The 14,905-nt window shown below is 41.9% G+C and overlaps 1 protein-coding gene across 1 annotated transcript; it reads right to left on the bottom strand.

Annotated features, from left to right (window-relative positions):
* Positions 1 to 2,516: 2,516 nt before the first annotated feature.
* Positions 2,517 to 9,712, bottom strand: LOC132592038 (vitelline membrane outer layer protein 1-like). The gene is made up of 3 exons (XM_060274005.2): positions 9,542 to 9,712; positions 6,201 to 6,298; positions 2,517 to 2,814 (listed from the first exon to the last, which is right to left on the bottom strand). The coding sequence occupies exons 1-3, from the start codon at positions 9,710 to 9,712 to the stop codon at positions 2,517 to 2,519; spliced, it is 567 nt and encodes a 188-aa protein (XP_060129988.2).
* Positions 9,713 to 14,905: the final 5,193 nt, after the last annotated feature.

Here is a 14,905-nt window from a genome sequence, read left to right as displayed (position 1 = left end):
GCGGGTAAAAATTGGGAATCCTTTGAATCATATATGAAAAATAGGGTAGGATAAGCGAATCTTGTGGCAGAGGTATGAAGGGCAAGGAAATTAGAGGAAAGGAAAAAAGTGAATTAAGTATGCATCAGAAGAAAGAACTATAATCAACATATAGGAATGACTGGAAGTCAACAGGGGCGGAGGGCAGGGGGGAGGGTAATCACGCTTTTTTTTAACAGAACAAATGGTTAAGGTGAACAAGACTAGAACTTGGAAAGAACAGTGGGTTAAGCATGAATGACTTTTTGAATGAAGATTTAATTTGCTTATTTTTATTTGTCATCATTATAAAAAATTTCTTCTGTCTGATGATTAAGATTTTCATGTTAGCTTTGTTATAATTATGATTTGGATATATTACAAATATTGTTTTATTTACGTTATTGTTTTTGGTTATCAGTTTGATTTTTTTTATTTTTTTCTCAGTTTTTCTTCTTCTTTTCAATGTTATATCTTTTATATTTTAAATGGTTTGTATGGTCATTATCTTTTTAGTATGTTTGTGAGTGCATTGTCTAAATAATTCTAATTCTAAATAATTTTAAATAAAGGTTGTTTTATTTATTTTTTAAAAAAGGTACTGTACCCACTGCGCATGGCTCTAGCTTTGCTTGAGCGAGAGCCGCACGCAGCGGGTACCCTTCACTTCATAAGACGCACAGGCATTTCCCCATCCTTGTTAGGAGGAAAAAAGTGCCTCTTATGGAGCAAAAAAAATATGGTACATGTTCCCTGTATCTCCTCTTCCTGCTCCTCTCACAGCTGATAAGAAGGCACACACTTATTCTTCATTTTATTTTATTTCATTTTCATTGGTGAAAGAACAGAATAGGCAATCAACGAAAGTATTATAGAAAGATGTCTCTCCTGTACTTGTGTATGAGAGAAATAATCAAAAGGAATTCTGAAAGAGAAAATAACATACATAGTCTTTATTGTCACAAAATTTGGTATCCCAGTGATTCATAAATGACCTTCATTCCATCTTTCAATAAATTTGTCTGGAGTAGGAATATGTGTACCTTCCCCCCCCCCTCTCTCTTTCTCTCTTTCTTTCTTTCTTTCTTTCTTTCATTCTTTCTTTCTTTCTTTCTCCCTCCCTCTGTTGCTTTCCCTTTCTGCATCTGTGTCTCTTCCAGTTTGTCCTCTTTCAGTTTTTTTAAAAAATATTAATGGTTTCCCGATGAGATCCCTGGATTAAGCATTCCACTCTAACACAATACTTTGATCTGAGTGCTTGGGTAGGTTTGATCAAACTCTAAATGTCTGAATTTAAAACTGATATTTTTTTAAAAAAATTAAAAACCCCATTTTTTAATAACTTCTCCACTTAGAAAAATGGCGAGATGGATCCAGCTCAGTGACATCATAAATGAAAGAGCAATCCTGTCTCCTGAGATTTGCTGTTTGGAGGAGTAAAGGTATCCAGTAGTAGGAACAATGAAGTCCAGGATATTACAGGAATGAGGTTGGGGTGGTGCAGACCAGGCAATGATTCCACTAGATCCAAAGCTGCCACATTCTGCCAAGAGGGTGGCAGTCTGGGTCACTCGTCTACAACAGCCGTTTACCAGTGCAGCAAACGGAAGAGGGGAAGCCTTCTATTCTGGCCACCTGAGACTTTGGGACCACAGATGTGATCATGGATCCACTGCTCCACTGCTCTCTAACCATAGTTTTGATTGCTGTGCTTCAGGACTCAGAAGAATATAACATAATATATCCATTTGTCAATCCCTATATGACAGGAGCAGGGAAGCAATTTCACCCCAAGGGTTAGATTGGAATGTGGCCAATCTTCCATGCGTGGATGGGGCCAAAAGCAGAATAAAAATCCAAATAAATAAATAAATAGAAATAGAAAATATTGCACTTTGGGCTCTTGGTGGTGCTTGGTGCCAGGGGTGCCGACTTGAATACAATATGGGGGGAGGCAGGTAAGCTCCACCCCACATAATTGATCACATGATGCACGCCATTTGAATGGCAATGCCCATCAAGTGGGGGGGTGGAGGCATGACCCCCTCAAATAGTTTATGGGGGAGGCAAAGGACCACGGCCCCTAGGAGTTGGCTGCTATGCTTGGTGCTAAGATTCCTTCAAATCCTCAAATCTCACCGCATGGTTCTTAGATCAGTCATGAGAGATCTCTGTGCCTGAGATGGCTGGTGATTCGCAAGTGGGTGTGGTTTGTTCAAAGCAACCTCATGGGACAAATTGAGAGACGGGTGGGCCTGGTTAGATCAATGAACTAAAGATATCACACTACGGCTCTAGGATGGTACCCTCTTTGACATTGCATTGGCCTCCTATCCAAAACCAATTCATGCAGGATTAAAGAATTGAGATCAGGAAGGGACAAAGCTCCAAAAGGTACACACAACTCTTTTGTTAAGATTTATTGTTGGTTAAGTTTCATGCCAACAAACCATTGGAACACAGGCAGCTGTGTTGTAGCAGGATGAAGCCCAGGTGATTCAGTCGCAGCAGAAGAACTTGACATCATTAAGTCCTGTGTTATCACCTGCAACTAAACCCTCCACCTTTGTTTGGATCCCGCAGATGGCACCAGCGGGGCAGCGCTTGCTCCACGGGCCGTATTCACCGATATCAAATCCGTCGCCCTCCAGTCTAGTCCCATCTCCACAGTTGAAGTCGATGTTGCTGGCTGCTGTATCATCACGTAGTTTCCCTTTGTCGGGTTCCACTCTCAGAGAGAAGGCAACCAGGTAGGCCTTGCGGGGGCATTTCCTAACCTCTCCCCACCCTCCCCAACTGCAAAAAATCAAAAAGACAATATGGTAATGTCTGCCTCTCTGGAAATTCGAAATTGGAGACATCCTTTAACATTCATTCATATCTTATACAGTACGATATTTTTTTTTGTACTTCCATCAAACCGTCTAAAGATTTACAATCCTCCTAACTTATCCTTGTGTCCCCTAATTCACTATTACTTTTAATAAACAATAACCAATTGGTCCCGCCGGTTTTGAATTCTCCCTGTCATCTTGTCCAATTTTGTGTAGTCCATTAACTTCGTCTGCCATTCTTCTATCTTCGGTAATTCTTCTTGTTTCACATACAAAAACAGTTTTTTTAAATCTTGTCTTCTAATATCCTCTCCTACAATACCAAGTAGAAAAGCTGGGGTTTTTTTTAATGAATGTATATCTTAACATCTTTTTCATCTCATTATATATCATTTTCCAGAAGTTTTTCACTTTCTTACATTCCCACCACATATGACAAAACGTTCCTTCTTTTTCCTTACATTTCCAACATTTATTACCTGTTTTATACATTTTGGCTAATTTCACTGGTGTTATATACTATACATCATTTTCAAACATTACAAGCAGTAAATTTTACTCCTTTTCACAATTTCTCCCAATCCTCTAACAGTATATTATATCCAAAATCTTTGGCCCAATGTATCATGACCAAATTTACTTCTTCATCTTTCAAGTGCCATTCCAACAGCATTTTATACATTTTGGACAATATTTTACAACTATTACTAAGTATTTCAATTTCAAATTTTAATTTATTATGATCAAATCCAATTCTTTTAAATTCTCTTTGAACATTTCAGTGACTTGGTGATAGTGCAACCAATCATTTACGTACTCCTTAACGTCTTCATACAATTTCATTTTCCATTTTTTTCCTTCCTCTTTTATCAGTTTTTCACATGTAACCCATTTTTCACTCATATTTATCTTTTTCACACTCATAACTTCCAAGGGTAATAACTACCAAGGTGTTTTACCTTCTAATAGGCTTTTATACCTATCCCAAACTTCGAATAGAGATCTTCAGAATGTATGGTTGCCAAATCCTTTATGAACCTTTGTTTTATTATACCATAAATATCCGTGCCAACCAAACCTATTATCAAAACCTTCTAAGTCCAACAAATCTGTATTTTTTAACAATATCCATTCCTTTAACTAACAAATGCATGATGCTTCATAGTATATTTTCAAGTCTGGCAAGGCAAAGCCCCCTTTTTCTTTAATATCTGTTAATAATTTAAATTGAATTCTTGGTTTCTTCCCCTACCAGATAAATCTTGAAATCATTTTTTGCCATTCCTTAAATATCGCTGCCCCCTTGATTATTGGAATTGATTGAAATAAAAATAACATTTTTGGTAGCTCATTCATTTTAATAGCCGATATCCTACCCCATAGGGATAGTTTCATCCTTCCCCATACTTCCAGATCTCTCTTTATTCCATTCCACACCTGTGTATTATTGTTCTGAAATAAATCTCTATTCTTTGACGTTAACCAAATTCCGAAATACTTTACTTTTTTGACTATTTCTATACCAGTCTGTTGTTGCAACCTATCCACCAAATCTTGTTTCACATTTTTAGCCAACATTTTAGTTTTCTTTTTGTTTAATTTAAAACCTGCAACTTGTCCGAATTGTTCAATTTCTTCTAATACCTCATTAATACTGCATAATGGGTCTTCCACTGTCAATACCAAGTCGTCTGCAAAGGCTTTATACTCTTTTCTGCCCACTGAAATTCCTTTTATTTTCTCATTTTCCCTTATAGTCCTTAGCAGGCATCCCCAAACTCCGGCGCTCCAGATGTTTGGACTACAATTCCCATCATCCCTGACCACTGGTCCTGTTAGCTAGGGATCATGGGAGTTGTAGGCCAGAACATCTGGAGGGCCGCAGTTTGGGGGTGTCTGGTCTTTAGGAAGACTTCCAGAACCGAGATGGATAACAATGGTGACAATGGACATCCCTGTCTTGTACCTTTCGTAATCTCAATATTTTCTGTTACTACATTATTTACTATTAATTTTGCTTTTCGATTAGAATATATCGCTATAATTCCTCTTATACACAATTGTCCAATATCCATTAATAAATTCCCAGGATATGTTATCAAAGACCTTCTCTGCATCCAAAAAGATTAATCATAGAATCATAGAGTTGGAAGAGACCAGTCCAACCCCCTGCCCAGCAGGAAACACCATCAAAGCATTCCTGACAGATGGCTGTCAAGCCTCTGCTTAAAGACCTTCAAAGAAGGAGACTCCAACACACTCCTTGGCAGCAGATGTCTTCTAAAAGTTTGGTAGTTGTTTTTCTCTTTGACATCTGGTGGGAGGGTGGGTGCCACTTACCAAAAAGCCCTCTGCCTGGTTCCCTGTAACTTGACTTCTGGCAGCGAGGGAACCATCAGAAGGCCCTCGGCACTGGACCTCAGTGTCCGGGCAGAGCGATGGAGGTGGAGATGCTCCTTCAGGTATACTGGACCAAGGCCGTTTAGGGCTTTAAAGGTCAGCACCAACACTTTGAAATGTGCTCGGAAACATACTTCATCTAACGTTTCCCCATAAAGTAGGAGATTATAAATTTTTTTAAAGTAATTTCGTATCACTCTTGACTATCTCTTTTTGAAAGTTTGAAACTGTATAACTAAAACCTTTCTTACTGTCTTCCTTAAACTGTTCATTTAATTGTCTATGATGTAACCAGCTCTGTAAGTGGTAGTGACTCTCCTGCAAGAAAGCCACTGGCAAAGCAGCACCTGCACCCCACAGGATCAAGGTCTCTGCTAAACAGCTGTTGAGTGGAGGCATTGATCTTTTAGGCCAGTTCCTCTGGCAGGTAGGAGAGCTTCAGTATTGTGCCTACTTTCTCTCAGGAATGCACAGCCACTGGTAAAGGTAGGTCTTGGCCTTTTCATACAGCTTTTTTGCTCAGCCTGCCTCTCCTTCCTGCCTGAGGTCCTGACCCCTAACAGTCACAGATATTCATGAGGACCAGACAGAGAAGTTAGGGGACCACATTTGACCCCTGGACTTGAGGTTCCCCACTCTCAGGATAGATGATGGTTTCCTCTTGCTCTCTCTTTCCTTGGGATGTGTGGTCCTCAGGAAGAAACTCTGCTTTTCCTGACCTTTGTACTCGGTTGTTGCAGTCTCTTTCCTCTTTGTTATGTGGGGCTTGGGTCCCTCTAAAATTCAGAAGGCAACCTAGAGTTGGTATCTTTAGACTCCGAGAGCTGAGAATGAGGCTGATAGACCCTGACATATTCCTGCCCTGGTGCTGAAGCATAATAGATTTCAGCCAGCCCCTCACACCATCACTTTCCAAGCAACAAAGAGAAAAATCAAGAAGATGCTTACATTCCGACGCTAGATTGTATAACTTCACCACTACTACAAAGGAGACGGATGCCATTGAGGCCGGTGTCATCACCATCAAAACCTTGTGGTACAGCATACTGGTGGAAAACAGAGAAAGAGACTGCAATAAAGCTGTTTTTGCAAGCTGGGACTCTGTTTTATATTCTTTATTGAAAAATAAGAAGTACAAAATTACAAGTGTACAGAGTAAGACCAGACACAAAGCCGAAGAAACAGGAAATAGTACCCATGTAGAAAACAAAACAGAAAAAAGATATTGTTTTATGTTACAAAAGGGGGGTTGTTATTGTAGTTAACTGAACTAGGACTCTGACAACACTCACATTCAGACTGCGTCTGCAGTCTGAATTTTCCAAACTACTAGCTTGCAACCTGAATTAGCAGTTATCTGTTCATAATTACAGGCCCCTACTTGTGTACAAGTATTACTGGTTATGGATTAAGGTTTACATTTCCAGCTGCATCAAAAGACAGTAGCTTTGTGGTGCAACCAGTCCAATGGCCCGAAGTAAGCAAATTTAATAAGAAAAAATTGATCTTGATAATGACTGGCTAAGGCACCCTCCATCCCTCTCTCATGTCTTCATATTCAACAGCAGGTTTCCTCCAGTTTATGAAGTTAGGGTTGCCATATTATTTCAAGAAGTGAAATCTGGACACGAAAATGTTGTTGAGCTTTTGGGGGAAAGTTGTTGAAATCCTGGATACATCAGGGAAAATCTGGAAGAATGGCAACCCACCTAGAAAGCACCAGAACTTATCAAGGTTGCTTCCACACTAACAGTTTAGTCTGTATTTGCCAATAGGGCGCTCACCTTTCAGGGAGATAAACCTGACCACAATATTGCCAGCTCATTGCACTCCAAACATGTCTGTATCCTTGTCCCTTTTTTCCGCCAGTCCATCCAGATTCATGGTAATTTTCTTTTATGTAAAATCCAATTCACTCTAAGCCTCTCCAGTGTGGATAGACAAAGTGGCATGGAGACTTTTTAGAGCTATTAAATCTTTAAGCATGGCAGTCAACACTTCAAAGCACCAGGCTTCCGATTCGTCGCGCTGGTGAAGTTGGACGCAGGGACTTCGTGCTCCGAAGTCCCTGGCTTCGTGGAGGGGGGGGAAGTCCGCAGAGCGAGCGGATTCCCCGAAAAAACACCGGGTAGAGAGTCCCGGTGACATAGTGCCCAGCTGTTTGCTCCGGACGCGAATCCTCTGCTGCCCGAGAGCTCAGTAGAGCAATCGAGAGCCAGCGGAGTGGAGTCGCGGGAGCCATTTTTGGGTTTCATCTTACCTCCTTGAAGTGAAGCTCCGAGTCCTCAGCCTGCAAGCGGCGGATTCTTCCAAGGAAATAAAAGACTTCTTCAAAGTAAGTCAAATCTCCATTCGGATCTTAAAAATTTTAAATTTGAAGATAGGAAGAGATTCTAAAGTAACGGAAGCCGATCTCTTCCAAATGGACAATCGGGAGGCGCATTAAATATTCCCAAGCCGAAAAGGGAAAACTTCTTTCAAGATTGCGGACCCGAGAGAAAGAAAGACTTTTCCAAACCTCCCCAGCCCCCGGTGTCGTTGCCCCTTGAGGCTCAGCAGCAACAAGGGGGAGGACGCTTTGACAGCTGTCAAAAGCTGTCAAATTGTTAAAGGACTAAGAAAGACGATTTTATTCCTGTGAATTGGAAAAATTGATTCAAAAGGTTTTAAAAGGATTTAAGTGGACTGTAAATTTGAAATCTGATGAGGTTAAAGACAAAGGATAAGAACAGCCAAGATGGAGCCGACAACGTTTTAGAGAGGAATTTTCCAGTACCCTTCTGCCCTTATCTCTGGTCTGCCTGTGGTTAAGTGAACTATGAAAACAAAATTCTCTCGAGCTTTCCAGGAGGCTGTGCTGGGCTATCTACAAACATGGGAAGATATCTACAAGGAAAGGCAATGCTTCAATCCAACAGAAAAGGAGAATGAGGTGCAAGAGCAAGATTTAGAGGATAATTTTGATTATGAGATTGTGTGTGAGGAGCAACAATTTGAGGACAATTTGGAGACTGATTCAGACCATAAAAAATATGTGTTGGATGATGAAAAACAAAGATCAGAACAAAGAGATGAGGCCGACAAGGAGAAGCAAAGTGAAGAGAAGATTGATGGAAGTGAAAATCCTGGAGAGACTGAAATGTTGAATGGTGTTAGTGAAGGGAGGGAAAGGCAGAAAGAGGGAGGAGCAGAGGTCTGGAAGTGGATGTGGGAAAGAATTGGTGTGGGGTAAAAATTTTAGTTTAAGGTACTTTTTTTGGTTTATGAACAACGGTGTCGGAATCTTGGCCTGCTAAAGGATATGCTGATCCAATTGGGAGGAGGGACATTGGGGGGGGGGAGGAGAGATTTTTATAGTTTAAGGTTAAGAGCTTTCTGGAGGGAGTAAAAAGAATGGCTGAGGAAATATGCTTAGAGTTTGTTTTTGAATAATTTTGGTGATCAGGAGGTGTTTGGGTGGAAAACTGCCTGTCTCCCCCTTCTTACTCTTGGTACCCAGTGGCAGGAGGTGCCTTGAGGGGAGAGGGAAGGGTGGAGGGAAACCCAGACACAAAAATGGAACCTTTTGACTGCTGGACTCCTCGGGCTACCCCAGTGGCAGGGGGGGGGCTCAGAGGGGGACAGCATGAAGAAGGAGGAGGATTGTGTTAATATTATAAGAATAAGATTCTGAATTGGATTAGAAAACCCGCCATAACTATGTAAAGAGGTTGGGAAATCCAGGAGGAGGAGAGTCGTGGAAGCCATTAATATTTTTCCTTTTTCCTTTTTTTTATTTCCTTTTTCCCCCCCTTTTTATATATTTTTTTTTCCCTTGTTTTTCTTTTTTCCAGTACAGTGAAGAAATAGCTGGGGGATAAGCCAATCCCCAGAGATCCTCCGCCTTTGTCCTCTCAGTGGCAGGGGGGGGGATGAGGGGGGAGGAAGGAGGGGGGAGGTCAAACCCAGCTTAAAATGGACCCCTTTGTTCCCCAATACCCATGGGTCTCACTGGTGGCAGAGGTGGGCTTGTGGGTGGAGGGAAAATGAAGGGACAGAGTTTATGTTGTATATTTTGTATGTGTTTTCTTTTTCTAAAAAATTAATAAAAATTATTTAAAAAAAAAAAACACTTCAAAGCACCTTGCAGGCAGCAATATACAGGAATTGGTTCAGAAAGAAAGATGGCAATCAACTATATATATATATATAGAGAGAGAGAGAGAGAGAGAGAGAGAGAGAGAGAGAGAGAGAGAGAGACTATTCCTTGGGATCAGGGTATCAAAAAGAAGATATAGAGAAGCCTTTACCTTCACTAGGAATCCTGATGCATATCCTGAAGGACAGAATTCAATTTTTCCCCATTCTCCCCACTTCCCGCCATTGGGCACCGTGAGGACTGAATTATACTTCCGATCTCCTGCCTCACAGAGGTGGTAGGTGAGGTACAGGAAGACCACAGCACTGGTAGAGAGATCCATGGAAGGTGGACTGCACCAGATCGAGCTGCAAAAAAACTGAATGGAAGAATAGCAGCCTTGACAATTTATTCCCCAGAAATTGTGGTTCTCTGTCCTCTGCTCAAAATCTTCCTGAATCTTGTGTTTCCCCCTAGAGGGAAACCCATCCCAGGCAGCCCTGACCCTTTCCCCTTAAAAAGCAAATACAAACTATACAATAACTTAACAAAATAATAAAAGTAGAAACAAAACAAGAAACAGTTATGCTACAGCCCACTACTACCCACCCTGACTAAACATTTGTCCCACCCCAAACAGAAAGATAATACAGTAATAAAATAATATAATATCTTACAGTTTGAGTTCCTCACTTGTACTTTTATAAATCATTTAATGTGTCAACAAGAAGAGAATAGAAATTATTAATATTGCAGTTGTTGTATAAGGGAATTATTATTATTATGACTGGAATTCAATGAAAATTAATAAGATTTTGGAATTCAGAAATAAAGCAAATAAACAAGCCATCAATTCTAGCACATGGGAGGCTACTTTACCTAAATTATATAATTCGATATTTGAAGGATTGATATTAATAATTGTATTATAAAATGGTATTGTTATAATGAAGCTATTATTGGATTGTAAATGAAAACTAATAAAAATATTATTGAAAAAACTAACTAAAATGTGCATTTCTTACCTACCCTTTGCCCTTGCTAAAATGTCTCTCCTATGCAAACTCCCTCCAATTCTGTTTCATAGACTTGCAACCCTGCAGGCAGAAGGAGAGAGTCCATAAACTGAGTGAAGAGACATGACTGTGAACAGGGAATTTAAAGGGTTCAGGACAAGGAAATGTAGGAACTCTCTGTCCTGAGCAACGCAACTCCCATGCTCCACTGATCCATCACAGAGCAGAGCAGATGGAGAAGGCTATGAAGTCTTCCTGGTCCTGTGCTTTCCTCACCTCTATTACCAGTGGCTTCTACAAAGTTCCTGCACAAGCAGAAGCCATTTCCCAGGGGGAGTGGAGAGACCTAGCAGAAGGGTGAGGACATCCTTTCAAGGCCAAAGACCAGGACCGTACATCTTGCTTTAGAACAGGGTTGGGCAAACTGTCACTCTGGAGCCACATGCGGGTCCTCAGCCTGACAGTTCACTTGGTAGAAATCTGATATAACTTTGTGGTGTAGATATGTCCACAGAATACCAGAACTGCAGAATTTCACCCTCAGCTGCAGATGACACCAAATTGGGAGGGGTGGCTAACACCCCAGAGGACAGGATCACACTTCAGAATGACCTTAACTGATTAGACAACTGGGCCAAAGCAAACAAGATGAATTTTAACAGGGAGAAATGTAAAGTACTACACTTGGGCAAAAAAAAATACTGATACTGCTAAGCTGGAACGTGTCCAGAAGAGGGCAACCAAAATGGTCAAAGGCCTGGAAACAATGCCTTATGAGGAACGGCTTAGGGAGCTGCGTATGTTTAGCCTGGAGAAGAGAAGGTTAAGGGGTGATATGATAGCCATGTTCAAATATATGAAAGGATGTCATATGGAGGAGGGAGAAATATTGTTTTCTGCTGCTCCACAGAGGCGGACACGGAGCAATGGATTCAAACTTCAAGAAAGAAGATTCCACCTAAACATTAGGAAGAACTTCCTGACAGTAAGAGCTGATTGACCAGAAACAACCCCGGGGTCAACTGGGGGCTCATGATTGACATGTTGTACATGCCTGGCGTAGAGGAGAGCATGAGACTTTTAATCTCAAGGTCATGGGTTTGAGCCCTACATCATGCATTGCATGGGGCGGGACTAGATGAATTTCACACTGCTGTTTCTAAAAAGAATACACTCTATTATTTCTTTATCTTCTACATATTTTTGCTAATGAAGGTGTGAGTGTGATTGGGAATGATTTGTGGCTGACCTCTGTGTCAGCGGAGTTAAGGGATTAGTTACAGATGTGAGTGGTTGGCGGCAAGCGCGGGTGCTTGTGTGGTGGATAGGCACTGGTTCAGGTGATAGGGATGGGAGAACGCTCTCGCCATCCCCATGTGAAAGGTATTCCGTTAAAGGAATCCAGGGACTCAAATGGTTTGGTCAACCCCTGAGAGTGGGTTGTGCCCGTGCCTGAGTCCAGGGGGACATCTGGGTGGCGAACATAGTCTGTTCCTGGCTTTTCACCTATCTGGGTGTTCACCTTGGTTGACCTATGCTGGGGACCCGGGTCAGCGCTGCCTGCAAGAGTGCAGTGAGCTAGTCGAACCAGAGCCTATGCAACCACTCACTTTCTGTAATCGATAAAGTCATGGCCTAAATTCTGCCAAAAACCGAACTGAAATTTGAGTCAAGTGTCAATTTATTTAGCTGCGAGGTCTCTGGGTCTGAACACGCAAAACTGGAAAATCCAACTACCAAAGCTAACTGCTGAAACTAACTGCTGCTTGAAGGTAAGCACTGAAACAAATTGCTGAACTGTCCATTTCACCCATTGTTTGCTTAAATGAATCATCCAGGCAAATGAATTTTTATCAGCTTAATCTGATACACTATAACCTTACCGGGCTGGAGGTAGTCTTGTGTCCATTATCCATGATCTTCCTGTTAGACTAACTGCAGTGAGTTATAGGTGGGGTAACTTTGAAAAGACCACAGAAAGTTCCACATAGGGTATCAAGACTCTTAAAGGGCTTGTGGACCATTTCACTATATTGCACTAGTGATTTATTGTCTACTCCTTAAATGGCCTGGGAGCAGCTTACCTCAAGGATCACCTCCTCCCAGGTGTACTTACCTGGACCCCAAAATCACCATCAGAGGCTCTCTTCCAGTGCTCCTGGATAGAGGGTCTCATAGATGGTGTCAGCCTGGTTCTGAAATGCCTTCCCTAGAAAGGCTCCCCTGGTGCCAACTTTGTGGTCATTATTGTCCGATGTTTTAAAAGTGAACCTTTGAATCCTCAGGGTTTTAGATGTGGCTGTATACTTTTTAGTGATGTTGTATATTCAACTTCATATTGTCTTATGCTTCACTATTGAAACAGTTGCTGTCTTGGGCCCAGTCTTATTCAACATCTTTATCAATGACTTGGATGATGGGCTTGAGGGCATCCTGGGCAAGTTTGCAGACGACACCAAATTGGGAGGGGTGGCTAATACCCCAGAGGACAGGTTCACACTTCAAAATGACCTTAACAGATTAGACAGCTGGGCCAAAGCAAACAAGATGAATTTTAACAAGGAGAAATGTAAGGTACTACACTTGGGCAAAAAAAAATGAAAGGCACAAATACAGGATGGGTGACACCTGGCTTGAGAGCAGTACATGTGAAAAGGACCTAGGAGTCTTGGTAGACCACAAACTTGACATGAGTCAACAGTGTGATGATGCAGCAGCTAAAAAAGCCAATGCAATTCTGGGCTGCATCAATAGGAGTATAGCATCTAGATCTAGAGAAGTAATAGTACCACTGTATTCTGCTCTGGTCAGACCTCACCTGGAGTACTGTGCCGAGTTCTGGGCACCACAGTTCAAGAAGGATACTGACAAGCTGGAACGTGTCCAGAGGAGGGCAACCAAAATGGTCAAAGGCCTGGAAACGATGCCTTATGAGGAACGGCTTAGGGAACTGGGTATGTTTAGCCTGGAGAAGAGAAGGTTAAGGGGTGATATGATAGCCATGTTCAAATCTATGAAAGGATGTCATATGGAGGAGGGAGAAAGATTGTTTTCTGCTGCTCCAGAGAAGCGGACACGGAGCAATGGATTCAAACTTCAAGAAAGAAGATTCCACCTAAACATTAGGAAGAACTTCCTGACAGTAAAAGCTGTTCGGCAGTGGGATTTGCTACCAAGGAGTGTGGTGGAGTCTCCTTCTTTGGAGGTCTTTAAGCAGAGGCTTGACAGCCATATGTCAAGAATGCTTTGATGGTGTTTCCTGCTTGGCAGGGGGTTGGACTGGATGGCCCTTGTGGTCTCTTCCAACTCTATGATTCTATGATTCTATGCTTTTTAATGATGGGGGGCTGCTTCTACTGAGATTTCTATTTTATTGATTAAATGTGTTTGCCCAGAGCAGCACAAAGTAATTACATCCAGGCATTAGTGCATTTTTGGGAGCACTCCTATGTTTCTTAGAGGGCGTCCTAGGCCCCGGTTCTCTTTTGGCAACATCTCTTCCCCCACCTCTTCATTTCATTTTAGTAAGCAGTTGTGCAAACTTCCGGCTTGCTGCATTCTGAGGCCTTTCCCTCCTCTTAGCCAGGTGACCTCTGCATCTTCCTAGGGCTGAGCACTATGAGAAGCAGCTCCTCCTAACCCACTTCTGTCTGCCATGACCACAAGAGGTGAATGTTTCACCTTGCCACCCCTTGCTTGTTTGCTCACACACACTCTGACATACATGCTGCCTGTATCTCCTCTTCCTGCTCCTCTCACAGCTGATAAGAGGGGACACACCTATTCTTAATTTTATTTCATTTCATTTTCATTGGTGAAAGAACAGAATAGGCAATCAACCAAAGTATTATAGAAAGATGTCTCTCCTGTACTTGTGTATGAGAGAAATAATCAAAAGGAATTCTGTAAGAGAAAATAACATACATAGTCTATATTGTTACAAGATTTGGTATTCCGGTGATTCATAAATGAACTTCATTATATCTTTCAATAAATTTGTCTGGAGTAGGAATATGTGCACATGTTGCCTTCTACTCTCAAATAGCAGCCCGAGGCTTACAGGTATCTCTGAGCTTAGCACTGTTGGGCAGAGTGCTAAAATTCAGGATAAGACTCTGCTTGCACTTTGGGCTCTTGGTGGCGCTTGGTGCCAGGGGTGCCGACTTGAATACAATATGGGGGGAGGCAGGTAAGCTCTGCCCCACATAATTGATCACATGATGCACACCATTCAAATGGCAATGCCCATCAACTTGGGGGGTGGAGGCATGACCCCCTCAAATAGTTTATGGGGGAGGCAAAGGACCACGGCCCCTCGGAGTTGGCTGCTATGCTTGGTGCTAAGATTCCTTCAAATCCTCAAATCTCACCGCATGGTGCTTAGATCAGTCATGAGAGATCTCTGTGCCTGAGATGGCTGGTGATTGGCAAGTGGGTGTGATTTGTCCAAAGAAACCTCATGGGACAAATTGAGAGGCTGGGGGGCCTGGTTAGTTCAATGAACTAAAGATATCACACTA

Source organism: Zootoca vivipara, chromosome 4, assembly GCF_965207765.1.
Source record: "Zootoca vivipara chromosome 4, rZooViv2.hap1.1, whole genome shotgun sequence".
NCBI classification, from domain to species: domain Eukaryota; kingdom Metazoa; phylum Chordata; class Lepidosauria; order Squamata; family Lacertidae; genus Zootoca; species Zootoca vivipara.
The sequence above is the reverse complement of the archived record's forward strand: the minus strand, read 5'-3'. Positions and strand labels throughout refer to the sequence as shown.